This window comes from Halichoerus grypus, chromosome 11 (assembly GCF_964656455.1).
Source record: "Halichoerus grypus chromosome 11, mHalGry1.hap1.1, whole genome shotgun sequence".
Lineage (NCBI taxonomy): Eukaryota > Metazoa > Chordata > Mammalia > Carnivora > Phocidae > Halichoerus > Halichoerus grypus.
In genome coordinates this window covers 45,376,422-45,400,751 of record NC_135722.1, presented here as the reverse complement: position 1 = coordinate 45,400,751, position 24,330 = coordinate 45,376,422, and the positions used below count along the sequence as shown (strand labels likewise).

The window sequence follows — 24,330 nt, the reverse complement described above, 5'->3', positions numbered from 1 at the left end:
CATTGAACACTACATCAAAAACTAATGATTTTTAGCACATAGTACTATACAGTGGCTAACTGAACATAATAATAAAAAAAAAGACAGAAGGATCTGGAGGTACTGGAAAAATGTTCCCTAGAAAAGTGACATTTGAGCAGAAATCTAAAGACTGAATGAGAGTTCATTAGGCAAAGAGGATGAGAGGAAAAACATTCCCGGTTCTGTGCCTGTGCCAATCCAAGGAGGAGGAATGAGTTGCTGAAGGAAGGCCAAGATATTGAGAGTGAGGAGAGTGGCCCTCAAAGATGTGGGAAAGGGAATCAGGGTTAATTACACAGGGGAAGAGCAGAATAAAGGCCCCTGAAGATGCTGAACAAGACTTGCATTTCAAAGATTCCTCTGGCTGAGTATGGACAGTGGATTGAGCTGGGTGAGGAGGTCAGGAGTGCTGAGAGGTGGGACAGAGGTTGTTGAGGTAGCTGAAGGAACCAATAATGACAGCCAAGAAAAGGCCCTCTTCTTGATGGCAGAGCCTGAGTCTTTTTCACCTCTGCATTCCCAGCATGCAGCCTGGGGACTAGCCCACAATCAGCCTCATCTTTGGCTTGAATGACCTGCAAATGATTAGGACCCAAACATCCTACAAATGATCTGTGAAGAGAACTTGTTGAATTGTTGGAAAGACCAGATGCAGCAGGAAAGAGCCTCCCAATCCTCAGAAACTGAAGGAGAGCCAAAGTTCTTAAGATTCCAGAATATTCTGATAAGGATCTCCCCCATCTCCCAAAGGAACAGCCAACAATCATCATAAGAGACTCGAGTTTTCCCTATGAGCTCATATACACTGTTGTAATTAGAGCTTGCAAAAAGAGCTAGCCTCTTTAGCTTTCAGGGAGGGCTCCCAAAGTCTTTCATCCTGGATACGAGAGGGGATGATTCAAAATGTTCAGAATGTAGGAAAAGGAAGTCCCAACTCAGCAGATATCAATCAAACACATGTGGCTGCTCACTACATCTCCAGCACCATCCTACATATACTGTGGAGCACACAGGACAACATCCCATGTGTGATAAAGTTCTACAACCTCGATTATAGGAATTAAAATGCATGGCAGGTTTCTGCTGGAATAAAGACCAGTATCACATAAAAACATTATATCAGCCTATAGTACTATTATTATACCCATTATATAGATGAGCAAACTGAGCCATCTAGAGACTAAGAAACTTGCTCAAGGCTATGCAGCTAATAAGTGTTGAAGCTTGAGCTCTTGACCACCCAGATCCTAGAAATGAGAGAAAAATGGGAGGGAGGGCACATAGTAGATACCTAAATTGGTATAATTTTTATAAGTTAATTGGGCAATATATATATGTATTTAAATATAATGACTTTTGATCAAGCAGTTCCACTTCTAAGATATTATCCCAGGGCAAAACTTATGTATTTCTATAAAGATACATCTAGGAAAATGTATAGAAATGCAGAGAAGAAACTAAGGTCCCTGAATGATTATGTGGAGCAGAGCCACCTGCTAACCTGACAGCTTGCCTTAGAATCATTATTCAAGGCTGAGACATTCTTCTCTACCCTATAGGTTATCATACTTCAGGGCCTCTATGTCATAGCAACTTAGATTTTATCTTAACTAATGCAGAAAGGTTGCAGAATACTTTAAAAGAAATACTTACGGAGAAAATTTGGTAGTACACATAAAAGCAAATACAACATGACCAAATGAATTTTATTCCAGGACCACAGGGTTTATTTCTAAATATGGAAAATTATTATTATATTAAATGATATAATTTACATAATTCTTCAATAGATACCCAAAGCAAATTGATAAAATTCAATATAAATCTTGAAATTTTAAAGACAAAAATATTTCCTTAAAATAATAAAAATATAAAATACTGTACTATATATATAAAATATATAGTATATATAAATAATATATATAAAATATATAATATGTTATATGAAGTAACATATTTTTATATTTTATATATTTTATCTTTTATTACATATATCTTTTTCTATTTAGTAATATAAAATATTAAATAATAGTAAATTAAAATAGCACATCTATTTAAGAATCAGACACAACATGATCCTTCAAAGAAAAACACAAAAACAATTCAATTAAAAACAGAAACAAGGCAAGTGTTCTCCTTATCACCATTATGATATTAGAGAATGTTGCCAAAGTAGAAAACATAGACAGATACACAAGAGAAGTACACACACACATGCACAAATACACAACCAAGACAGACAGTGAATTCAATAAAATAAAAATAACAGATTGTGAATGTGAAAAAGGCATTGTGCAAGGTGGTCAAGAGCCTTTGGATTTGGTCACATCTGGGTTCCAATCCTGGCTTCAGATATTAATAACCATGTGAACTTAACCTCCCCAGGCTTCAATTTCCTCATCTGTAAAATGGGTATAGTAAGGCCTACCTCCTAGGTTTGCTATGAGCATTAAGTGAAATATTATCAAATGCTTACTCCAGTACCTGGGATGCAGTAATCACTCTAGTTATAGCAGTTATGCTAGTTAGTCACTGTAGTAATCCCTGTACCATTTCTTAATATACAAGAAACATGTATAATACCAAGTAGCATTCATCTATGCCACTGATTGTCAGCTAGGAAAATCTAATGAAAAGAGTCTTCTTTATAAATAGGTAAGAATATATAGAATGTGCCCCAATAAGAGATATGGAGACCTGTACAAAGAACTTCAAATCTTTTAGAGGAAAAAGAAAGGAAAACCCAAATAATAGAGGGACAAACCATGTGTCCGAATGAGAACTAAATGTTTTCAAAGTTAGTAATTTAAAAGTCTATAAACCATAAAACAAACAACACTGGGACAGTTCTTCTGAATCCAGCGTGTAGCTTTAGAGCAATCACAATTAAAATGTTATATAAAATGACATAAATTTCACTTAGAGAAATAGGTAGGTAAGAGGCAAAATTAGAAAAGACCTGTAATCCTTGAATCTTAGTTCAGAGCTAAGAGCCTTCTGAGGTCAGCTAGTCCAAGAGGGAACAGAGGTTGAAGAACATATTTAAAGACTCCATCAATTGGTTCCTGGACTGAGACAGGAACTCAGATATCCTGACTTTTTGTCCAGTTGCTCTTTCCATTATTTTGCATTGAATCTTTATATCTAGAACATAATGAATATTCTGAAAAAGATAAACAGTGAGAGAGAAGTAACCTTACATAATATATTAATGTATTATAAGGCAGCAGTAAATAAAATGGTTCAGTACTGATCAGAATAAAAGAGAATCAAGGGCTCAGAACTAGTGTTTGGTATATATAAAAAAGAATGTAGGGGCGCCTGGGTGGCTCAGTTGGTTAAGCGACTGCCTTCGGCTCAGGTCATGATCCTGGAGTCCCGGGATCGAGTCCCACATCAGGCTCCCTGCTCAGCAGGGAGTCTGCTTCTCCCTCTGACCCTCCTCCCTCTCATGCTCTCTGTCTCTCATTCTCTCTCTCGCAAATAAATAAAATCTTAAAAAAAATAAAAATAAAAATAAAAAAATAAAAAAGAATGTAGTATATGATTGTCTAAGCCACAAAATAATAAGAAATATACATACTATTAAAATATTATTGAGGTAACAGGATCTTAAATTTCCAAATACCTATATCTTAAAATAAATTCCACAGGTATTAGCAAAATAAATATAAATAGATCAAACTATAGACAAACTATTAGAAAATAGATTTGCTATCCCAATTAAGGAGAAATAATGTTTTTATAATGACTTAAATAATGGAAGCCTTCAAAAGAAAAGATAGGCAAAGATGATTATAAAAACTTTACAATTTCTGGGGCGCCTGGGTGGCTCAGTCGTTAAGCGTCTGCCTTCGGCTCAGGTCATGATCCCAGGGTCCTGGGATCGAGCCCCACATCGGGCTCCCTGCTCCGCGGGAAGCCTGCTTCTCCCTCTCCCACTCCCCCTGCTTGTGTTCCCTCTCTCGCTGTGTCTCTCTCTGTCAAATAAATAAATAAAATCTTAAAAAAAAAAAAAAAAAAAAAAAAAACTTTACAATTTCTCTAAAAAAAAAATGGTACAGGGATTACTACAGTGACTAACTAGCACAATTGCTATAACTACAGTGATTACTGCATCCCAGGTACTGGACTAAGCATTTGCTTTGTTAAAAAGCAAAAAATGATGGGATGAAAAAGTACTGAGAAAAATACAAATCCAACAAGAGGATATAACATTTGTAAATATTTACACACCCAACATAGGAGTACCTAAATATAAAACAAATATTAACAGACCTAAAGGGAGAAATTTTCAGCAATACAATAATTGTAAGGGACTTTAATACCCCCATTTTCATCAATGGATAGATTATCCAGACAGAAAATCAATAAGGAAACATTGGCCTTACATGACACATCAGACCAGATGGACCTAATAGACATATACAGAACATTCTACCCAAAAGCAATAGAATACATATTCTTCTCAAGTGCGCATGGAATATTCTCTAGGATAGATCATGTTAACAGGAACAAAACAAGTCTCTCAATAAATTTAAGAAGACTGAAATTACATCAAGCATCTTTTCCAAGTGTAATGGTATGAAACTAGAAATCAATTACAAGAGAAGAGTATAGTAAAGGTTAGTATCTATAGAGTTTACATATATTACCAACAAAAAATAAACCAACGAAAACCCAAGGTCCATATGGACACTTGGGTAAAGAGATGAAAAGCTAATCTACCCACTAAGAAAAAAACAGTAATTAAATATTTAAAATGATTAAATTTGAACTTGCTTGCTAGCAAATTAGTTGAAGTAATATCAAAGTGGCATTTATTATCTAATTCTTACTATATTCTGGCCCATAAGGAGTGAAAGCAAAGCAAAGTCCAGTGCTGGTAGTTCTTAGGAGAAAGACTCCTCAGTCTTCGCAGGTAGCAGTCTACATTGGAGGCAATTTGGTAAATGCAAATGTTTCTACACTTTGACCCAGTGAATCTCAAGCCTGAGAATTTGTTCAAGGGAATAACTTGAAGGAAGAAAGAAAACTATGAGTACAGAGTTGTTTAGAGCAGGGTGGTTAATCATGGCTAAAAGAACTGTAAACATCTGAAATACCCAGCAATCAATGCATGAATGCAAAGATACACCCATTAAATGATAAATAAAAGAATGTCAAAATATATGGAATCAGTTATGAAATAAGTTCAAAAAGTAGAAACAAGAAATTATAGCTACACAAATCAATTGTGAAAAACTTACAAATGCAGGTCAATACTGGAAAGAATAAAAATTGCATTTTTTCAGAATTTATGGAGTTGTGGGGCAAATTTTAAGATAAATCTTTTCCTAGTGTTTTGAAGCTGCTTTAATAAGCACATTAAAAATTAAAAGTAGAAAGTATATCATATTTTTTTCAAAAGATTTCCTCTAAAGATGGTTAATTTTCTTTAATTAGTACTTTAAAAAAAAGTTGGAAATTTTACTTCTGGGAATCTTGTTAATGTTGAATAGGTAGGTGTTAGTTAACTATATTTCAGATCAGGGCTTCCAAAATAGTTGGTGGCATGTGGGCATGCCCATACAACAATCCTTAAGCAGAAGGCTTCTGTGCTAAGAGTGACTACAGGTAGCATGACCCATAGAAGAGGTGAGCCAGGAGATGGGGGGCAGGAGGGAGGCAGGAGATCAAAAGTCTTATTTTCTGAAGATGAGTCTGGCAGGGTGGGTGGGTGGGGACTTGCCGGGCCAGGGAGGAAAGGGCTGGGGTCTGGACTTTGTGGTGACAGCAGATTAGAAAGCAAGAGATGACTCTGATGTCTTGAAAAGAGGAACTGTTCTATTTGAGTGACTTCCTGGGTGTGAGAGGAAAAGGAAGTGTCAAAAGTTGAGGCCCGGGTCACCCTTCCAGGCCTCCTAGGTGCTAACAAGGCTCAGGGAGGGATGGCAGGTTCTGGAAGGGGGGCTGGTTGGAAGGAGACAAGTTTAGAGGTTCTCTGAGTGGGCAGGAAACATAATCTGATTCATTCATTTATCTGCAAATATTTACTGAGGGCCTCCTGTGTGTTTGGCCCACACTCGCCACTGGGACAAAGGCCCTGACAGAAGTCTAGTGTTGACACGTTCACCTCCTTTTATCTGGTAAAAATGAATCCAGCCCTGGCCTGAGGAGAGCATCTGCCCCAACCCTACCTACCTTTTTCCTGCTCAGCAGCTTCACTAAGTTCTGGAAGCTTGAGCCCCACTAAGTTCTGATTTCTTATCAGGATGTGCTCCTTTTTAGGAAAAGAAGAAAACAACATTTCAGATGATAACATCAGGCAGAACTCTTCTCTTGTTCTGTTTATGGCTCTGTGACCACTCAGCCTTATGTGGGAGGTACTAGGGGCAGCCTCAAAGGTGGGTGGACAGTCATGACATGGTGACATATGAAGGGCACCTGGAAGACTGCTCCTCTCCCAGCCCATAAATGTGCCTGAAACCCCACCATTAGCACCACATTTCTTGGGTTAAGAATTGTCCTTGGCATGGTCTGCCTTTTAAATAAGCCTGTGGGCCTCAGGGCAAATGACCTCCAGCCACACTGTAGCTGAGAGCTATATGACAAACAGAAGCAGAGCCCAGGGCTCTGGGGATAGGGTGGTCACCTGGATGTGTATGGAGCTTCTGCTGGAAATGATTTTGTTGAGCTCATGACTGTGCTTCAAGCTCGCTAGAGCTTCCTGTCCTGTTGTTCAGGGCAGTGAATGCCCATTTCCAGGAGTTGTGACCTGTCCTACCCCCATTTCCTCAGTGGCTGGCTATGGCACCCCTTGAGTTGTTAAACTCTCCAGACAAATGAGGCCTGAGAGTTGCTGCCCCACTATACTGCCTGGGGCCTCAGTCAAAGCCCAGGAGAGATGGGGATGCTGACCACAGGTCAGTCAGCACCAGACCAGCACTTCCAACGTCTGACAGATCTCCTTGCCCCTTGTGACTTGTGCTTATGAGGGGATTTTCAGTCTCCCTCGTAGCAGGGACCACTTGAGTGGTTTGCCCCCTGGGTGAGGAAGGAAAGGAAGGGGCCAGCAGAGGGTGTTCATGGCTCAAATGGAAGTAATTGGCCAGGGCCCTTTACCTGTTTCCTTAGCAGCTCCCTGGAGCCTCCAATTCAGAGAATCATGGAAAGTTTCTGAATAGGAATGAAGGTTTCTGAATAGGACACATTGCAATGTGTTCCTGCTAGCACAGAAACCTCCTCACTTGTGCTTGACTGCTATCAGGTACCTCTTTTCCTTCCCCATGTCACACGCATTCTATAGGGGAGCCAGGGGAGCCTTGTCCAGTTTTAGCCGTGAGGGTGCCAGGTCCCTCCCCATGGAGTCCCTGTAGCCTGGGTTGGCCCTATGGGGAAATGGGACTGGATAACGATTCCTTGTCCTGTTAATCTCTTCTCACCCTCACACCCTATCTCTGTCCCCTACATTGCTGGATACTCCCAATCACCCCCTGCATAGGGTGGCAGCCCCATGAGAGACTACTGTGCCTGGTTTGATGGCCAATGAAAATTGGGGACATCACAGACACTGGAAGAAATTCATCACAGAGGGAGCAGCCCCTCATGGCTGTCATTATACTTGAGGATGGATTTGGGGCCCTTTGTTAACAGGCATCAGGAAGGAAAGTTCCGGGGCCTGACAAAGGGAAAAGCTATTCCATCCTTGGCATGACAAGGCACTCTATTAAGGACTTCCTGTTTATGAGCTGCCAACTCTGGCTGGAGGGGAAAACACAGCCCAGTACTGAGGGCTCATGTGCCCGCCATACACCTGCCTTCCCCTTAAAATGTGGCTTTGTGTGGCAACTATATCCCACACTGACCTCACCCTGGTAAGTGCGGTAAAATCACCTGAAACATATTTATGAAGAAGATGCTGCACAGTGGGCCTGATTTATCAGGGTGGCAAAGTTTACGGACCCACAAGGCCCAAGTCCAGGCCACAGTTGCCCTGCTTAGCAGCTCAGCCCAGAGGTCTTCAGCCCAGGGGGACCTGGAGTGCACACCCTGCCCAGCTGGCCCCCAGGAACCTACCTCACGGAGCTTCGACAGTTTTTGCATCCGTACTGGCTGCACTTGTATCTGAAAGTCTTTGAGTCCGGGTGCCTTGGCCAACTTGTTGCCTGCTTTGCCCGAAAAACGCTTCTCTTCCTCTGCCAGAGGCAGCTTAGCAAGCACTTTCTGCAGCCGGGGGCCAGGTTCTTCAGGACCACTGTCCCAGGAGACCCCCCGCTGTAGGGGCGGCCGGGAAGCAGGGGGCCGCAACTCAGCTTTGGAGCCAAATTTTGACCCTGTCGGCTCTCCAGCTGTACCTTTTCCCTGGGGGCCCAGGGGAGCCACCCCTCCAGAGCCCTGGGCTGGACCTCTAGGCAGAGGGTTGCCTTCCCTGGCTGTCTTCAGAAGTGCCTTTCCCAGCTCATTTTCAGCAGGGCCAGGCTGAGGGCTATTCAGGGCCATTTTCCCACCACTGCCTACGCCAGAAGCTGGGCCTTTGGGTGTGGCCTCAGGGCACTGGAGGGGATCGCAGTTTTCCTTTTGTTCAATTGCAATCTCTTTGGACTTCTCAATTGTGGGAGAACGAGGAGTCAGCCTGCCCTGAGACAATTTCCTCTGGTCATTCTGCTTCCGGTCAGCTAGCCCTTTGGAGACATTCTGAAAGAGACAAGGTGGAACTGGGACTCTGGAAGCAGGCTGGAGAGGAAAGAGGTGGGGCCACTTCCACTGTGGGGCCTCTGTCCCCACAGACCCTGCTAAGGTGCCTGTGTGTATGTGTGTGCACTGAGTGAAAGGGGAGGGCTTCTCAGTCAAGTCTGAATCAGTAAAGGGGGTCTGCAAACAAGTCTGAGGTCTATAAAACAGACAGGACAAGGGGACCTGTCATTCACAATCTTCCAAGAACTTCCCAAGGGCTGGGAGCTGTGGAGGACAGTGGAATAGAGGACAGCTTGGGGGCAGTCACAAATTTTGGCCTTGACTCAGTTGCCCCAGTTTCTAGTCTTGACTCTTCCTGGCAAGGCCCTTAACTCTTAGGGACTCAGATTTCTCATCAGGTTTGTGAACCCTCTGAAATTATTGCAAATGTATATGTGTGTTTAAATGTGCAAATTGTATGTATTTTTCTGGGGAAAGAATCTGTAGCTTTCAACAGTTTCTTAGAGAATTCCATGATCCAAAAGAGATTAAGGATCTTTAGATCAGGTGATTCTTACAAAGGTGATATCTTACTACGCAGAAGTTCTAAGATTCTGCACTCTTACTTCATTTCCCAAGGGAAACCCGCTTTGTGAGGAGTATTTGTATGGCTGTCTTATGTGAGTGGTGAAACTCTCCCAGAGGGCTCTATCCTAGCCGCACTTCTAGATGAGATTGTATTTCATGCTGCCCTCGACATCACCTTGAGCACTTTGCTCTGAGCAGGGGTGGGGCCCTTCTAGTGCTCATCAGCACTAGATTTTCCAGGCTGCCCCCAAGAAGAATCCCAATCAGGAACTGGAACTTTGCTGTAATTTTTACTAGAGTGACAAAAGCAGCAGCCTTGCCTGTTGCCAGGCCCAGCAGTCCCCCTGGTCTATGGCTAGTGGCCTGAGTGAAGGTGCAGGGTTATAGGGTTATAGTGAAAGTGACCTCCACTGAATACTGCCTCCTTACCCCCTCCACTTTAGACTTCCAGTCATGATAGAACAGAGGAACCTTCTAGCTTCCCCAGCCTTGACACTCCACTCACGTACACCAACTTGCAGGCTGCCCAAGGCTAGCCTAGACTTTTGGAACAGTGTCTCCCACACCCACATCATCCAAATTGGGCAGAGCTCACACTCACAGGCTCGCCAAGGTGAGGTGAAGAGACTTCGGCCTCATCCCCTTTCTGTTGGAGAAAGTGAACACAAGTCAGACAGCAATGTGAAGAGACCATATCTCCTCTTGAAATACCCTCAAAGTGGTATAGATGCTTTCCCCTCCCAGCCACCATCATCTCAATAGGTCATGGAGAGTCTCTTAGGGGTTAAGGGGTAAGAGGAGAGACCAGTTGGCATAGAAACCCCAATCAGGACCCCTGTTACCTGTGGTGGTGCTCCAGACAAAGGGGACTGTGGGCCACTGCATGCATCCAAACCTGGAATGGTCCAGACACTGGTGAGTGATGTCCAGCACCCCAGACCATCAGCTGTCCCTTTAGCAAAAACACATCTACCTCCCCAGAATGCCCTCCCTTGGTTCGCTCAGGTGTGGTGGCCAGTAACTCCTGACATGTTGAATACCTTCCACATGTCAGGTTCTATGGTGAGCCCTCATTTAATCAACACTGAAACCACATGAGGAAACTGAGGCAGAGGGAAGTCAAGGTCACACAGCCAGGAAGTATCAGCGCTGGGAACTGAACCCAGGCTGCCTGAGCTTGCCCCACAGCTCTGACAAGGGCAGGCTGTTCTCCCTGGCACCATGCCCCTTTCCAAGCTGGTTTGAGGGTGTGGCCCTGTACACAGTGTAATGAAAGGGAAGAAACCAAAAAGAAAAGAGTGGCTCAAATAGAGGGCCTTCTAAATAAGCTCTGGGGTGGCCTCTCTGTGAGTCCTCTCTTAGCAGAGAAAGCACCAGTTGTAGCCCCTTTCCCACAACCTTGCCTCCGTCCTCACCTACCTAGACTCATCCTGGGCTAGGCCTGTCTCCCCACACTAGCTCAAAACCCCAACAGAAAATACATCCACCTCCTCAGAGGCAGCCCCACCAGGCCTAGCTGGGATGCCAAACAGGGGTCCTGACTAGAAAGCCTGTGAGATGGGATGCATCCTGGGCATCCTGGTGGGGCCAGGGATCGGACTCAGCTGCCACCCAAAGAGATAAGCCAGGACAGGAAATGCCAGGGGCACTGGACCTCACCAGGGGGCGTGGAGACAGTAAGCGAGTTGCTTTGAGAGGATGTCGGAGAAGCTCCGGGGCTGAGGCTTGAGGAAACAGCTGTGGAGACAGACACAAACTGGCCAGCATTCATGAAGGTTTACGACTTCAGCCTAACAAAGATATCCTTTCAGGTATTTCTGACCCCTGGGAACTGGGACTGCTTTGTCAGGTCAGGGGCTGATTCTGGACTGCCATATAAGGCTCCTACCGCAGGAGGACTCCATCCATGCAGGGTGGTCCAGGAGCCTGTGCACATGGGTATCACACAGGGATTTCTCTCTATGTAGGAGTCAGGGAGGGGGAACCCATGTTAAATTTGTGGGTATCATAAAGGCTGACATTTCTTGGTGAAACAGAAAGACACAATAGGCCCAAAAAAGGAAAAGCAGAGTTTTCTGGGCTAGAGTTGCATCAGTATTTTAAGAGCTTCTGAAATAGCTCTTTCAGCTATTTCAGCTAAGATGCCCTGTCTTTACAAGATCGTCTCCACAAGTATCAGTCCCCTTGGTGCCTACAGGCCTACAGGCCTGGGGGCAGGCAAGTCAAAGGCCACCCCTTGGAAGCAGGGCTCCCGCTACATGTGGGTCCTGGCCCTCCCTATCCCCTACCCCACCTTGGAGGGGCTCAGGGCAGCCACCTGTACATCCTACCTGACGGGGAGTCTCCGGGGCCGCTCCTGGACTTCCTCCCACGGCGGGTCAGGAATCGTTCACTCACCGACTTGGCTTCTTCCAGCAGCGCCAGGTTTTTCTTCTTGTCCTCTTCTGAGATGCTGATATCCGGCAGCTGGTCATTGACCAGGTCAATAACGTGCCCTGCAGGGTCTGCAGTGGGAGGATGAACTCAAGGTGAGAACCACAGAATCCTTGGCCCCCCACACCTTAGCCCAGGGAAGCTGCCCAGAGTGGACTCAGCCAGCCAAACTTCAGCCCAATGCCAGGCCAGGGAGACAGATAGGGCTACCTCAGCAGGTTTGTAGCCTGTGGCTGTGGCAGGTCCTCTGTAACAAATAATCATGAAGCCACCTAGGTTCCCAGTACTGTCCTAAACTCTGCCATTAGGGAAGGCCATCAGGAGCTCCACCTCCATGCTATCTTTCCCTAGTGTGTTCTTCTTTCAGGTCTCTATGTGTTCAACAAGCTAGGGAGCTTAAGATGTGTGGATAAAGAGCACTCCAAAGATCATGGCCACCTTCCCTCCCTTCTTTCCTCTATTCACACTATCTACCTCCACCCTTCTCCAAAACTGCCTCTTCTCCAGCAGCGCTTCTATGGGTGAATGACACCACTTTCCCCAGCTGCTCAGAAACGTGGGAGTCACTCCACACTCCTTCCTCAGTCTCTGCACATCCCACCAACTGGTCATCAAGTCCTGATCATAATTTACCTCGAAAATATCTCTGGAACTTGTGCCTCCTCTCCATTCTTGTTCCTTAGATCTTACCTGCACAGTTACAACAGCTGCTTCATAGGCCTCTACCTTCACGCTATCCCCTTCCTCCCATCTTCCACTGCCTATCAGAGTCAACTTCTTAAGAGCCATATCTGACCTTGCACTTCTCCTGCCTCACATCATCAGGATTCCATATGAAAGGAAGTTTGAGAGATGCGATGAGCCAATTGCTAATGACCCAACTTGAGCACCTGGATTCAGCACTCCTTGAAACCAAAAGCTCTGGCTTTTATTTTCATGTATGTATGTTTTTTTGGGTAAGATAGTTTGAGTTATGTTCCATCATTTGAAAGAGTCCTGACTAATACACACAGCAGAGCATTCAGTTGCTCTGTTATGGTTCCTGCTCCCCCACCATGTTGTTTCTTCCACCCAGAATGCTTTTTCTTCCTTTTGTCTATCTGTCCAACTCCCTAAGGCACAACTCAAATACTCTCTCTTCTGGAATATCTATCCAGCCTTCCCCCTCCCCAGATAGAATTGGTCTCCTTCTTGCCTCAGTTTCCCTAACACTTCTTTAAAGGGCCTTATAATACGGTGTCTTGATTATATCTGTTCATTTCTTAGTCTCTTCATAGACTATGAGCAACATGGAGGCAGAGACCAAGTCTATATCATATCTGTATTCCAATGGTCCAGAACAGACCCTGAGAAATCATTTGGATAATGAGCTAGTGATTGGGGCAGAGATGCTTGCATTCAAACACATACCTACCTGGATGTGGGCCTTTCTAGCAGGAGGTAGAGGGCTCTGCCCCTGTGCCCCAGAATTGAGCCTCACCCTGCTGTTCTGTCTCTTTGACTTCTTCATCTTTCTCTTCACCCTCTGGCCTTGTCTTTTTACCAAAATAAATTAAAATTAGATATCATACTTCTTCTGGGCTCAAACACAGAGGGGCAGACTGACTTTGCCTTCTTGGGCTCGTAGGTATAGACCTGCCTGAGAATTAGGAGAGGGGAAGGGGCTGAGCTGCCAGATCTCAGTCTTCTTGCTCAAACATACTTTCAGCTGGACCCCTATCTCTGGTTGCAGAAATAAGATAATTGGACTAGCCCTTACCCACAGAAGTCAGCGAAGCAGTAGAAACCTTCAAGTGTCGGTGAGAAAGCCTCCTGTGGGGACTGTGAGCTCTGAAAGACAGTACAGAGTCATCTTGTTAAGAAAATTTGTCCACAGCTTGTAAATAGGCAGATACCTGTATATTCTTTCAAAGTCATCCTAGAGCATCGTCTTACAAGCTTGTCTAAGCTTTAGAACTTGTTAGAAATGCAAATTCTCAGGTTCCACCCCAGACTAAATGGATCAGAAACTCTGGGAGGTGGGGCCCAGCCATCTGTAATTGAACATGTCCCCCCAGGTGATTCTGACACTTTGCTAAAGTTTTTGAAAAACTGCCCTAAGGAAATGTAACTTTGGCTATTTACTTTTATTAGGGCCCAGACTCTGAGTGAACATCTAACTGTAGAAAACTCATAAAATGTGAATAATTGTCTGGTAGAGATGTAGATGATTTCTGTTGGGGAAGAAAGATAAAAAACAAGGTTTCATTGTCCTCTGGAACATTAACCTATTTTATATCAAACTTAGTAATCTTATTCCAGTATTCTTTTCCTCCTCACTGATTATATATATATTTCCATTTCTTGTATCCTCTTTTGAACTGACTTTGTCATCGGGATGGTTTCCTCATCAATGAGTTAAATAAATCTTTGACACATGCTCACTATATTTTTGTATGAGAATGATCTTTGTAGCTTTTTTTTTTTTTTTAAAGATTTTATTTATTTATTTGAGAGAGCGAGAATGAGAGAGAGTACATGAGAGGGGGGAGGGTCAGAGGGAGAAGCAGGTTCCTCGCTGAGCAGGGAGCCGGATGCGGGACTCGATCCCGGGACTCCAGGATCATGACCTGAGCCGAAGGCAGTTGCTTAACCAACTGAGCCACCCAGGCGCCCCTCTTTGTAGCTTTTTGAAAATTATACTTAGATAGTCTTACTCAAGCAAGACCAATGCATATGCTTGTGCTGTGTCAAACTGAGGCAGTGACATCCCTGAGTACGTGAGCCAGTGTCCTTCCCAAGGGGTCATCTTCCCCACAGGACCCACTTTGACCAGAGGCAGCATTCTCCAGTCAAAGACTCTTATCCTCAGGTCTGTTTGCAAATATCTGGGCAGTTATTATGGGAAACTACCCTGCTATGATTTGTGCTTAAAGGCTAGCAAAGTACAAAGAACCAAATCCAGGAAAAGAAAAATAATTTGGGGGGGAAAGATAATGGACAAGTCCCAAGCTCTTGCTCTCATTTGGAAAAACTGCTTGATTCTATTTCATCAATAAAATGATCAAGAAAGAAGATTTATAAAAAGTATATATAGCTATCTAATCCTCACGTGCTAGGAAATATTGTTCTTCACAGCACAAAGATTAGGCAAAGACGTACCTGTTGACCAGGTTTTTGTCAGTTTCTCCTTCCGGTGAACTGGCATCCCCAGTCAGGACGATGGTAGGTGGACTGCAGGATATTCCTGCAGTGTGAGGGCCCTGGTGGTTCAGAATAAAACACAGATGGAGTTAGGCTTAGGATGGTGGAAGCTTCCAGGAGCTGGAGTGTTTACTCCAGTATTATGACATTCAAAACCATCTTGATAAGGGTTGAATACAGTTTATTTGGATTATTCAGGGGGAAAAAAGGAAAGAAAGAATGAAAAAGGCAGTTTCTCCTTCATTCCCCAGCAGACATTCACTGAGCTTAACATGGCCTACTTTTCATAAACTAAGATTCTGGAAACTCTAAGCCATCCCTGGTTAGTCCTCACTAACAATCTTGAAAAAGAATGGTACAGGGGCCTCAGGCTGCAGCCAGCCAGGTTGGGGAAGGAGGAAGACCAGGAGAACAGGTGGGGGCACCCACACACTGGGTGGGTATACAGTGAGATCCCACATTGGGTAATTGTGACATTTCGATAAAGGTGATGTGTTCAACGGGTCATGGAATATGCAGTTTAATTGTGTAACCTTGAAAAATGTTTATCTGAATAAATACACATTTCTGAAATTAGAACAAAAGTTATTAGCCAGTCCTTAGATTTTTGAGGTATTTCAAAACCACTAAACAAACAAAACTACTAATAACAAACATGAGTCATTTCATTCTAGGTTAGTAAGGTTGTAGTTAAATCGGTGTACTATTACACTGTGATGGCCATGTGAATGGTAAAACCATATCTGGTCTGTAATAAATATTGATTGAGTGAGTGAGTGAAAGAATAAAATGAAAGCAATATAGGATATACAATAAGGTCCATAAAGATGCACATCAGCCTGCATTTCCCCACACCTCAGTGTACTGGGGATAAAAATAGGACTAGGTAACAGTAATACACAGTCTCTCCAGTTCTTTGCCACCTACTGTTGTAGTATGTCCATCTAAGAATTGTTCCCAGGTATGTCTGGGAATCTCTCTAGGGGTTTTCTCGTATGTCCCCTCATCATTTTCCTTCTCTTCTTCCCTGCCCATCCTTACTGGTGTGTGTTGTCAGGGCTCTCTGTGAACACCCTACTGTCCCTGCCAGGGCCTGTCTCCCAGCACTCTCAAGCATGTCACACCAGCTCCCACTGTTGGAGTACCTTCCTGGAGCTTCAGAGCAGTAGGTCCCCATTGCCACTTTCCCTGGGGGCTGTGTCTTTCTGGAGCCTCTGGGCAATAAGTGTTCTCACTTCTACTGGCCCTGCTGAAGCCATTGCCTGGGGGCTGCCCTTGCAGATCTAGGGCTGAGCTGTGTTCTTGAGCACTTTGTGTGCAGGTATTGACTCCTTGCAAGGTGGGGAAGAGGATCTCTCTCCTTTTCACATTATTACTTGTTAAGTGGGTTCCATACAGTGCTATCTAGGCTTCTTAAATCCCACAATTTTTAGTGAGACCAGCTCTTCCTGTTTTCATTTGTATCTCCTCCCTCCCTTGGCCTCAATCATAAGGCCGGGTAAGCTGGAGAAGTGTCTCTGAGTCCCACCAGGGAATGCCAGCTCCCTGTGTTCCAGGACCTCTTCAACTGGAGGGAGGTGCAGGGATTGGAGGAGGAGGAAGCACTCAGAATCCCTGGACACATGGAAAGAAAGTTGGGACAGGGACTTTGGCTGGATAGGAAGCAGTAGGAAGCAGCATTGCCTCTTGTAAGAATCATACAGACCTATGCTCAGATTTCTGCTCATTATCCACTAGCTATGTGTCCTTGAGCAAGTTATTTAACCTCTCTGTGCCCCATGATCATAAAAATCCAACTCACAAGGTTGATGTGAAGATTAAAAATAATATTGAGAAAGCACCTAGCACATGACTGGTGTTTTCAATAAATAGTTATATTACTGTCAGATTACTTTTCTCTCTCATTCAACAAAGACACTTTAGTTATCCATCATGTGTCAGGAGCAGCTTAAAAAACAAAGACCCTCAAGACCTCACAGATCCCTTGCTTAAGGGATATAGAGAAGTAATGAATAGTTACAATAAATTTAAGCTGATAAGAAATGGATCACATTCTGTGAAAGCTCAAAGGAAAGGAAAAAAAAAACTCCTCAGGGGAGTTGGAGAAGACATTTCAGCTGGGTCTTGAGGGATGAATGGGAGCTTGTAAGACAAAGATATTAGGGGAGAGGTTTTGGGCAAAGGGAACAGCATTAGCAAAAGGCATAACTGGGCATTAGGGATTTATCAGTGTAACTGGAGGATGGACTCTGGAGTATGTAAGATAGGAAAGTTCAGGGATGGGGGCTGCAGTATGGTGGTTTATAAGAAAACATATATATTTGGTCATTCAGATGACCAAAATATATTTTTCATAGACATTTGGTCTTCATCCACAGTTCCTGGCTCACAGCTCACAAGACCCTTGGAATTTCCTGAGCGATAAGAGCAATGGGAAAATCTTTTGTTATAATATTTGGTCTCTTGTCCCTAGTTTCTAAACTCCCTTCAGAGCCATAAAGGTGAAATGGGTGGCTTGTTATCTATAACAAACCCTTTCCACCACAACTAGGTTTATGCTAATGAAGGTGACTTTTGCAAAGCACCTAAGTATGGAAGCTGGTTGCCAGGGGAAACAGCCATGAATACAGGGTTGGAACTTTCAGTCCCACCCCCTGAGGTTGACTCAATCACCAATGGCCAATGAGTTAATTAATCATGCCTACATAATGACACCTCTATAAAAACCCAAAAGGAGGGGGTTCAGAGAGCTTCCATGTTGGGGAACCAACACACTTCCACATGCCACTGTGCCACATCCCAAGCTCCACAAGGACAGAAGCTCCTTTATTCAGGACCTCACCCTATGTATCTCTTCATCTGACTGTTGATTTGTATCCTTCAATATCCTTTGTAATAAATCATTAATCTAGTGAATAAATGGGTTTTCCTGAGTTCTGTGAGTCACTCTAGGAAATTATCACACCTGAGGAGGAGATCATGGGTCCCTCTGATTTCTAGCCAGTCCATCAGAAGCACAGGTGACAACCTGGACTTGTGATTGGTGTCTGAAGTGGGAGCAGTAGGACAGAATCCTTCACCTGTGGATCTGATTCTATCTCCAGGTAGATAGTGTCAGAATTGAGTTGAGTTCTTGGACACCCTCCTTGTGTCAAATAATTGCTTGTTGGTAGGGGAATCCTACAACACATACAAACACACACATGTTGGACTTGGGTCCAGGAAGCTAATTTAGAGGCAATAATGGAAGTAGCATAAACGGTTGAGCCAGCTTCTGACGGACATTGGGTGTTACCCCAGTGAGTTTGATCTTTGTGATTTTGGAGATGGGGAACACTGAAGGTCAGGTATGGGAATAATTTGACCACCCAAAGAGAGAACAGAAATTTTAACAGGAGATCCATTCATGGATCATCATAGTGCACATTGGTTGAGATGATGGAAAATGTCCAGTTATTACAGCATCCATCATCTTCCTAGGAATTTTGAGAAGCTTCCAATAAATTGGAGCTGTGTTACTCTCCATTTGGACACCCACAGTTGGCCAAGGTAGAGTGACAGGGAGTCAGCATGATGCTTATGGCTGGAACCAGGACTGGCCAATCTATCCTCATAATTACCGAGCTCCAGTCCCTCCAAGAACACAGATATCCATCTTTCTGTCAAGGACTCCTCTTGTAAGAGATGCTCAGGAAGTTTCCCAAAAAAGCAACAGCTCCTTTGATGGATAGTATAAATTTGATGGACTAGTGATGGTCACTCTTTATGGTCACTTGCTTTGTCCTTTTGTTACCCTGTCTCTTAGTCTCATAACTATAAAATTGTCAAAGGCCTGCTTTGTCTCAGAAGTTTGTGTGAATAAAATGAAATGATAATGTGTATGCACTTTGATAAGTCTCATATGATCTACAAATACCCATTAATCACAATTATCATTAAAATGAACAATGGCTCTACTCAGTTCTCCCCACCTTTTGTCCCCTCGTAGGAGGCCAGCAAGCAGCAGAGAGGCTGGGGCCTTCCAAGGGGCCAGGAGGGAAGCAGGAGGATCTTGGGTCATGATGTGGGACTTGATGACACACAGTGGAACAGTATCCAGAAGAGCTGCTGAGGTCAAAAGGGGAATCAGGGTGTCAAAATGGCAGGTCATGGGCTGGAGCAGGGGCAGGCAGGGCCAGGGGCAGGTGCCTCTTTACTGGGAAAACTGGCAAAGAGGGAGGAATGGGGAGGTTTTCTATTGTGTGGATTCTCCAGTGAGCAGAAAGAAGGGCTGAAGTTTTTCCAGAAGCTTCTCTTCATGTCACTACAAGGGTTTCTTGTTATGTGGTTTCTTGGCTCTCAGTTAGGGAATTAGCCTATTCTCGGAGCTACAAATTCTCTGAGGTACAAATCAGAGAGCTGGAGGACCATTCCCTATGAGTAGTGTTTATAAGGTTTTATATTAGTTGCCAACATTTTATAATTGGAAGAATTCCCATAAAGTTCTGAATTTCCTGACCAAGCAATCTTGGGTCTACATTTCTGCAAAGTGAACTGATCTGCTTCTGTTGGCCTGCTTCAATCAGTTGTGCTCCCTGCCTGGCCCTGAAGCATCCAAGTTACTGCCCCTGTGCTACATGATTCTTAACCCGTCGTGGTTTTCTGGAGCACAAGAGGTTTATGCTTAAAGCCTCTTCCACTTGTGACACCTTTTTTAAAAACCACTTTATTAAGGTATGACTGACATATGAAAAGCTATACATATTTCATGTATACAACTTGATGAGTTTAGAGCTAAGTATACACTTGTGAAACCCTCATCATAATTTATGCCATAAACCTATCCATCACTTCCCAAAGTTTCTTCCTACCTTCTTATTTATTTACTACTATTATTATTGTTGCTGTTGTTGTGATAAGAACACTTATAAGATCTACCCCCTTAACAAACTTTTAGGTGTACAATACAGTATTGTTAACTCTAGGCACTAAGCTGTACAATAGATCTCTAGGACTTATTCATCTTGCATAACTCCCACATCATCTTGATGAGATTTCTTTCCATACAGCCTCATTGGTGACTGCTACCATGGGGATTCCATTTGAGACCCTGACTGTGCTTACAGTATGTTTGAAGTTCCTTACCTGGGTGGAGTTTATTTTGACCATGACAGTTTGAGCTCTAGAAATAACCTTATTTGTGTTTTTCATATTTAGAGAATTTCTATGAATCCTCAAGTGAACAGGAAGAAAAGCACTTTGACTAACATATCATTTTCATGCTCATTATATCATATGGTTTCTGCCATCCCTTAGGGTGGGCTTTTATGAATTCCCAGCAGGCATTAATGCAGATGGGGTAGCTCTACATAAAAGGGGCAGGAGAACCAAACATCACTTTCTTCATGTTGCATTCTGAAAGAAAATTTGTGGTAGTGCTGAAGGGATTATAATATATACCTCCAAGAGTTTCATATATTCAGGCAGCTGAGTAAGTAGAATAAAATTCATTTATTGATTTAATTTTCTTGACACACTGTTTCCCAAAGCAATTTGAAGTAACGAGCAATAAAATCTAAGATATAAAAACAGGAGGCTATAAAAATGGGGAGATAATTTGATAAATATAAACATCCCTAGGAGATAAAGAGGAATGCATGCCTTTCCTAACCATCCATGGTTTGACTCTGAAGTTAAACTGTTTGACTTGAAACCTAATGAACCTGTGATCCATGTGGTCTAGGCTCTGAGAAAGATTTCTTTAAAGAATTATTCAGCAAACAAAAAAAGCAATACAAAAAGAACTCCATTCTTCACTCTCACCTCTCAAAGGACATGGAATGCTTAACTCCCATCCTCCCTCACCTCTGCCCTTTGACTTTTCACTTGCTTACCCTCCCCACCAGAAGCCTCTCTTCCTCTCCCTCCCTCTTCAATTTACTCTTCCAGCTCCATCAATTTACTTATTGTACAGATTGTCTAACCTTTCTTTTTATGATTGACACAGTTTTCAAAAGTCTTAGAGTCTAAGAGAGGTCATTGTGTACACATTCACACGTTATTACGCTTTATTCTCTTCATTCATCCAGCAAACTCACCGAATGCTTACTATGTGCTATGGTCTATGCTAGGGCCTGGGAAGAGAAAAGTGAACTAGGCAGGCCTCTGAAATGCTTCCCAGTTAGCACAGTGGGATGGGGAGTGAGGAAAGTAAACCCCGCACCTCCCGCCCCCACCCCAGGTAGCACCCAGGGCCTGGTGCCCTTAGTGTTGACTGTGACATAAATGGTCTGCAACACACTGGAGGAACTGCTTTCTGGTGGAAGTTTCCTCTGCCTCCTGGCTAAAGGCCACTTTCAGGAAAAGCTCTCCTGAGGTGGCTATCATATATGGGGCTGTAGGCACCCTTACTCAGAGAAGGGCGAGCTGCTCACACAAAAAGGCAGAAACAAGCCATGGGTGGCAAGTGCCAAGCATGTAACCACAAACACACACAATTCAAAGCTGTTAAAAACCAGGAAGCATAAAGCAATCAGGGAAAAATCCTCTAATCCCCTGTTGGAATGTCCTGGAATGCTCCTCACTCTCTCTTTCCGATGTGTGCAAAATATACAGTAATAAAATCAAACTGTTCTTTCCCTAACCGGTACACAGAATGGTTGAACAAGCTCTGGGCAAAACTGTTTTTGTGGGGAACATTCAGTCTTCTGCGGGCTGTTTCAGTGCAGCAGGCACTAGGGAGACCAGAATCCAGGAGAGTGTGGGAGATTCCAGGGGCCCCCTGGAGTGAATTCTGGCAGATTTTAGTGTGTGTGATGAGTGTAAATACTCCTCCCTGCTCCCACCCTGAGCTGCCAAACAGAAGACAGGGCCTCAAGGAAGCTTGCGGTGCAGGGTGTCCAAACACAGAGTCTGCCAGTGAAGTTACTGGCTTCAGGACTTCAAGGGCCTTGGGCTTGGGAGCCACGGTAATTCATGCATGACACAGCTTCTCACTTACTAGCTGTGTGACCTTGGGCAAGTTACCTCACCTCTCTGTGCCTTGGTTACCTCGTCTGTAAAAAAACTATCTCACAGGGTAGTTACAATAATTAAAAGGATTGATATAGAAATAAGATTGCCAGTTAAAATACAGGATGTCCAGTTATATTTGGACTTCAAATAAACAACAAATAATTTTTTTAGTGTTGTGTGTGTCCCAAATATTGCACGGACATAACTGTGTTTTCATTTGCTAAATCTACAGCTCCAGATGGAAAGCTCATAGAAGAGCACCTGGCACTTAGTAAATGCTCATTAAGTGTCAGATGTTATATTCTGTTATTGTTACCTTTGGGGCTGAATTAATTACTTTGGAGTTTGGTTTTGAGGAGATTGTTGTTCTTAGTTTTGAGTCTGATCAACCATCTAGAGTTAAATTAGGAAGGCCTTGCCCTTCTGGTCATGAAGCCACAGAGCATCTCCCCTGGGCATCTGACCACACAAGCTCTACTGGTCTTGTAATCAATGACTCCCAGAGTGGTCTTGTAATCATTGACTCTCAGAGAAGCCCACCTCCAAGGCCACCTTCACCTGGCTCCACTTCCTCTCTTACCATCTGCCCCTCAGATCAAGTAGAGCTGCCCTTTGTGGGTTACAGACACAAGAAGCAAAGGAACAAATGTGGGTAGAGGGCAGTGACACTTTCTTAGACCTACTATGTGTGGGGCCCTGTCCCAGACACTTCTGGTGTGGTTCCTCACTTCATCCTCTCCAGCAATTCTACGAATGAACCTCAGGATACCCATCTACAAATTGGGGATGATAATGCCTCCTGATGTCATCAAATCGTGAAGAGGAAAGTGAAGTCCCTGAGCATGGAATAGGCGATGGATACATTTTTTTTCTCTCCCCCTTTTTTCCCCTTCAATCCCCACTCTACCAATGAAAAAACAGACTTGTCCAGGGCTGTACAGCTGGTAAACAGTGGGAAAGAAGGACAACACATCAAGCCTGTTGGCCTTCCCACTCCACCATGCTGCTCTTAGAGTTGTTTCCCCTGGTCTTTGGTCTCACCTCCCCTGGTACCTGGTATGTGCAGGACACTCTGACACTCCTTTGTTATTCTTCCAAGCTGCTCTCTCCCTCACAAACCTCTTCTTCTAGGAAGCCCTCCAGCCAGCACAAGTTTGAACATACAGCTGGAAGAGAGATAGCAGGGGCATCCCCTTAGCTTCCCATGGGCCCAGCCACCCCAGGGGTCCATTTCCCTTCCCTGGAGTCAGCCAAGCACTAGGAGCCTGGGCTGTCTCCCCACAAGTTCACCCTATAATAAGCTAGCAGGTCACATTTTGTTCTCCTTAAATAAACCTTATAGAAACATTTAAATGTTTATTTCACTCATAAATTCCCAGGAATGCGCAACAGTTTCCTAACTGCCTGGGTGCAGGGATAAATATAGGCCAGTGTCATAGACGGGAATATTATCTTCCTTTCCCCAATGTCACATGACTAAGCCTGGACTAGGAAGCTCTAAGCAACAGCTCCAGCCCTGGCAGGACTGAGGAGTTTAGCTCCTGCACTGGGCCCTGGCAAATAGCCTGGGACAGAAGGATCCTACTAGAAGCCAGTGTGGGGTAATGAAGTTGGGGAACACTAGTCAGAATCACACCTGGATGACCTTGGGTACTTAACTTTTCTGAGTTTCATATTCTTAAACATTATGTGGAGCTAATAATCCCCATTTTCCAGGCTTGTTTAAGGATTAGACAAGATAAAGCAATAATAGTGATGATGATGATGATGGTGAGGGTGGTGGTAGAGGTTGGGCCTTGTGGTGGCTGTATCCCCAGGTCCTTCTCTCATAGCCTGGAGGGCAAATAGGGACTGCCTCTGAGAGAGGGGCCCTGGCCACAAAGAGAAGTTGCTGCTCTTGTGATAGGATAAAAGGATTCTGGGGACTCTCGAGAAAATGATTATTCCAGCAAGTCCTAAGAGCATGGGAGAGAGCAGAAATGCCTCTGCTGAAGTCTGCTGGACATGGGGCTCTTCCCTGTCAAGCACTGAGGACTAGTTTCTGGCTCCCCTAAGCTCCCCAGTGCCCACCCTATGGATCACCCTGTGCACCCAAGGCCTGCTTTGCCTCTGATGAACCCTCTTTCCTGTATACCTAGAAGCCAGGGATCAACAACCACTGGATTATCCTGCCTTCTTCATTACTGTTTTCACTCTCATGCCAACAGACACTAGGAGTGTGGATACATGCAATGTCTATTCGTCCTACTCAGTGGAGAGTGTATCACCCAGCCAGCCATTCATTCATCATCATCTTCTATGCTCTCCTCCTCCCTTCTTTTCCTCCTGTTCCTTCATTTCTTCCTCTCTCCAATCCAGGCATTTAATCATCCAGCCAGTTATCCACTTGACCTATCCACCCAGCCTATCATACATCCATCTATCCACCCAGTTATTATCCACCCAACCTATCACACA

The 24,330-nt window shown here is 44.0% G+C and overlaps 1 protein-coding gene and 1 long non-coding RNA gene across 10 annotated transcripts in view; one reads left to right on the top strand and one right to left on the bottom strand.

Annotated features, from left to right (window-relative positions):
* The window catches only part of LOC144379439 (uncharacterized), a 209,929-nt gene that overhangs the window by 99,113 nt on the left and 86,486 nt on the right, over positions 1-24,330 (top strand). The gene's annotated exons all lie outside the window — the stretch shown is intronic.
* IRAG1 (inositol 1,4,5-triphosphate receptor associated 1) overlaps positions 1-24,330 on the bottom strand; it is a 132,216-nt gene that overhangs the window by 54,090 nt on the left and 53,796 nt on the right. For all 5 annotated transcript variants that reach the window (XR_013442428.1, XM_036111138.2, XM_078058405.1 and 2 more), the window contains 8 exons: positions 14,839-14,939; positions 13,457-13,527; positions 11,595-11,768; positions 10,924-11,001; positions 10,107-10,159; positions 9,866-9,910; positions 8,080-8,697; positions 6,205-6,283 (listed from right to left, as the gene is read on the bottom strand). Coding sequence is in view for 4 of the 5 variants with exons in the window: in XM_036111138.2 (XP_035967031.1) it covers positions 6,205-6,283; positions 8,080-8,697; positions 9,866-9,910; positions 10,107-10,159; positions 10,924-11,001; positions 11,595-11,768; positions 13,457-13,527; positions 14,839-14,939 (1,219 nt within the window). In the remaining variant the exon portion in view is untranslated. The remainder of the gene's footprint in view (positions 1-6,204; positions 6,284-8,079; positions 8,698-9,865; positions 9,911-10,106; positions 10,160-10,923; positions 11,002-11,594; positions 11,769-13,456; positions 13,528-14,838; positions 14,940-24,330) is intronic.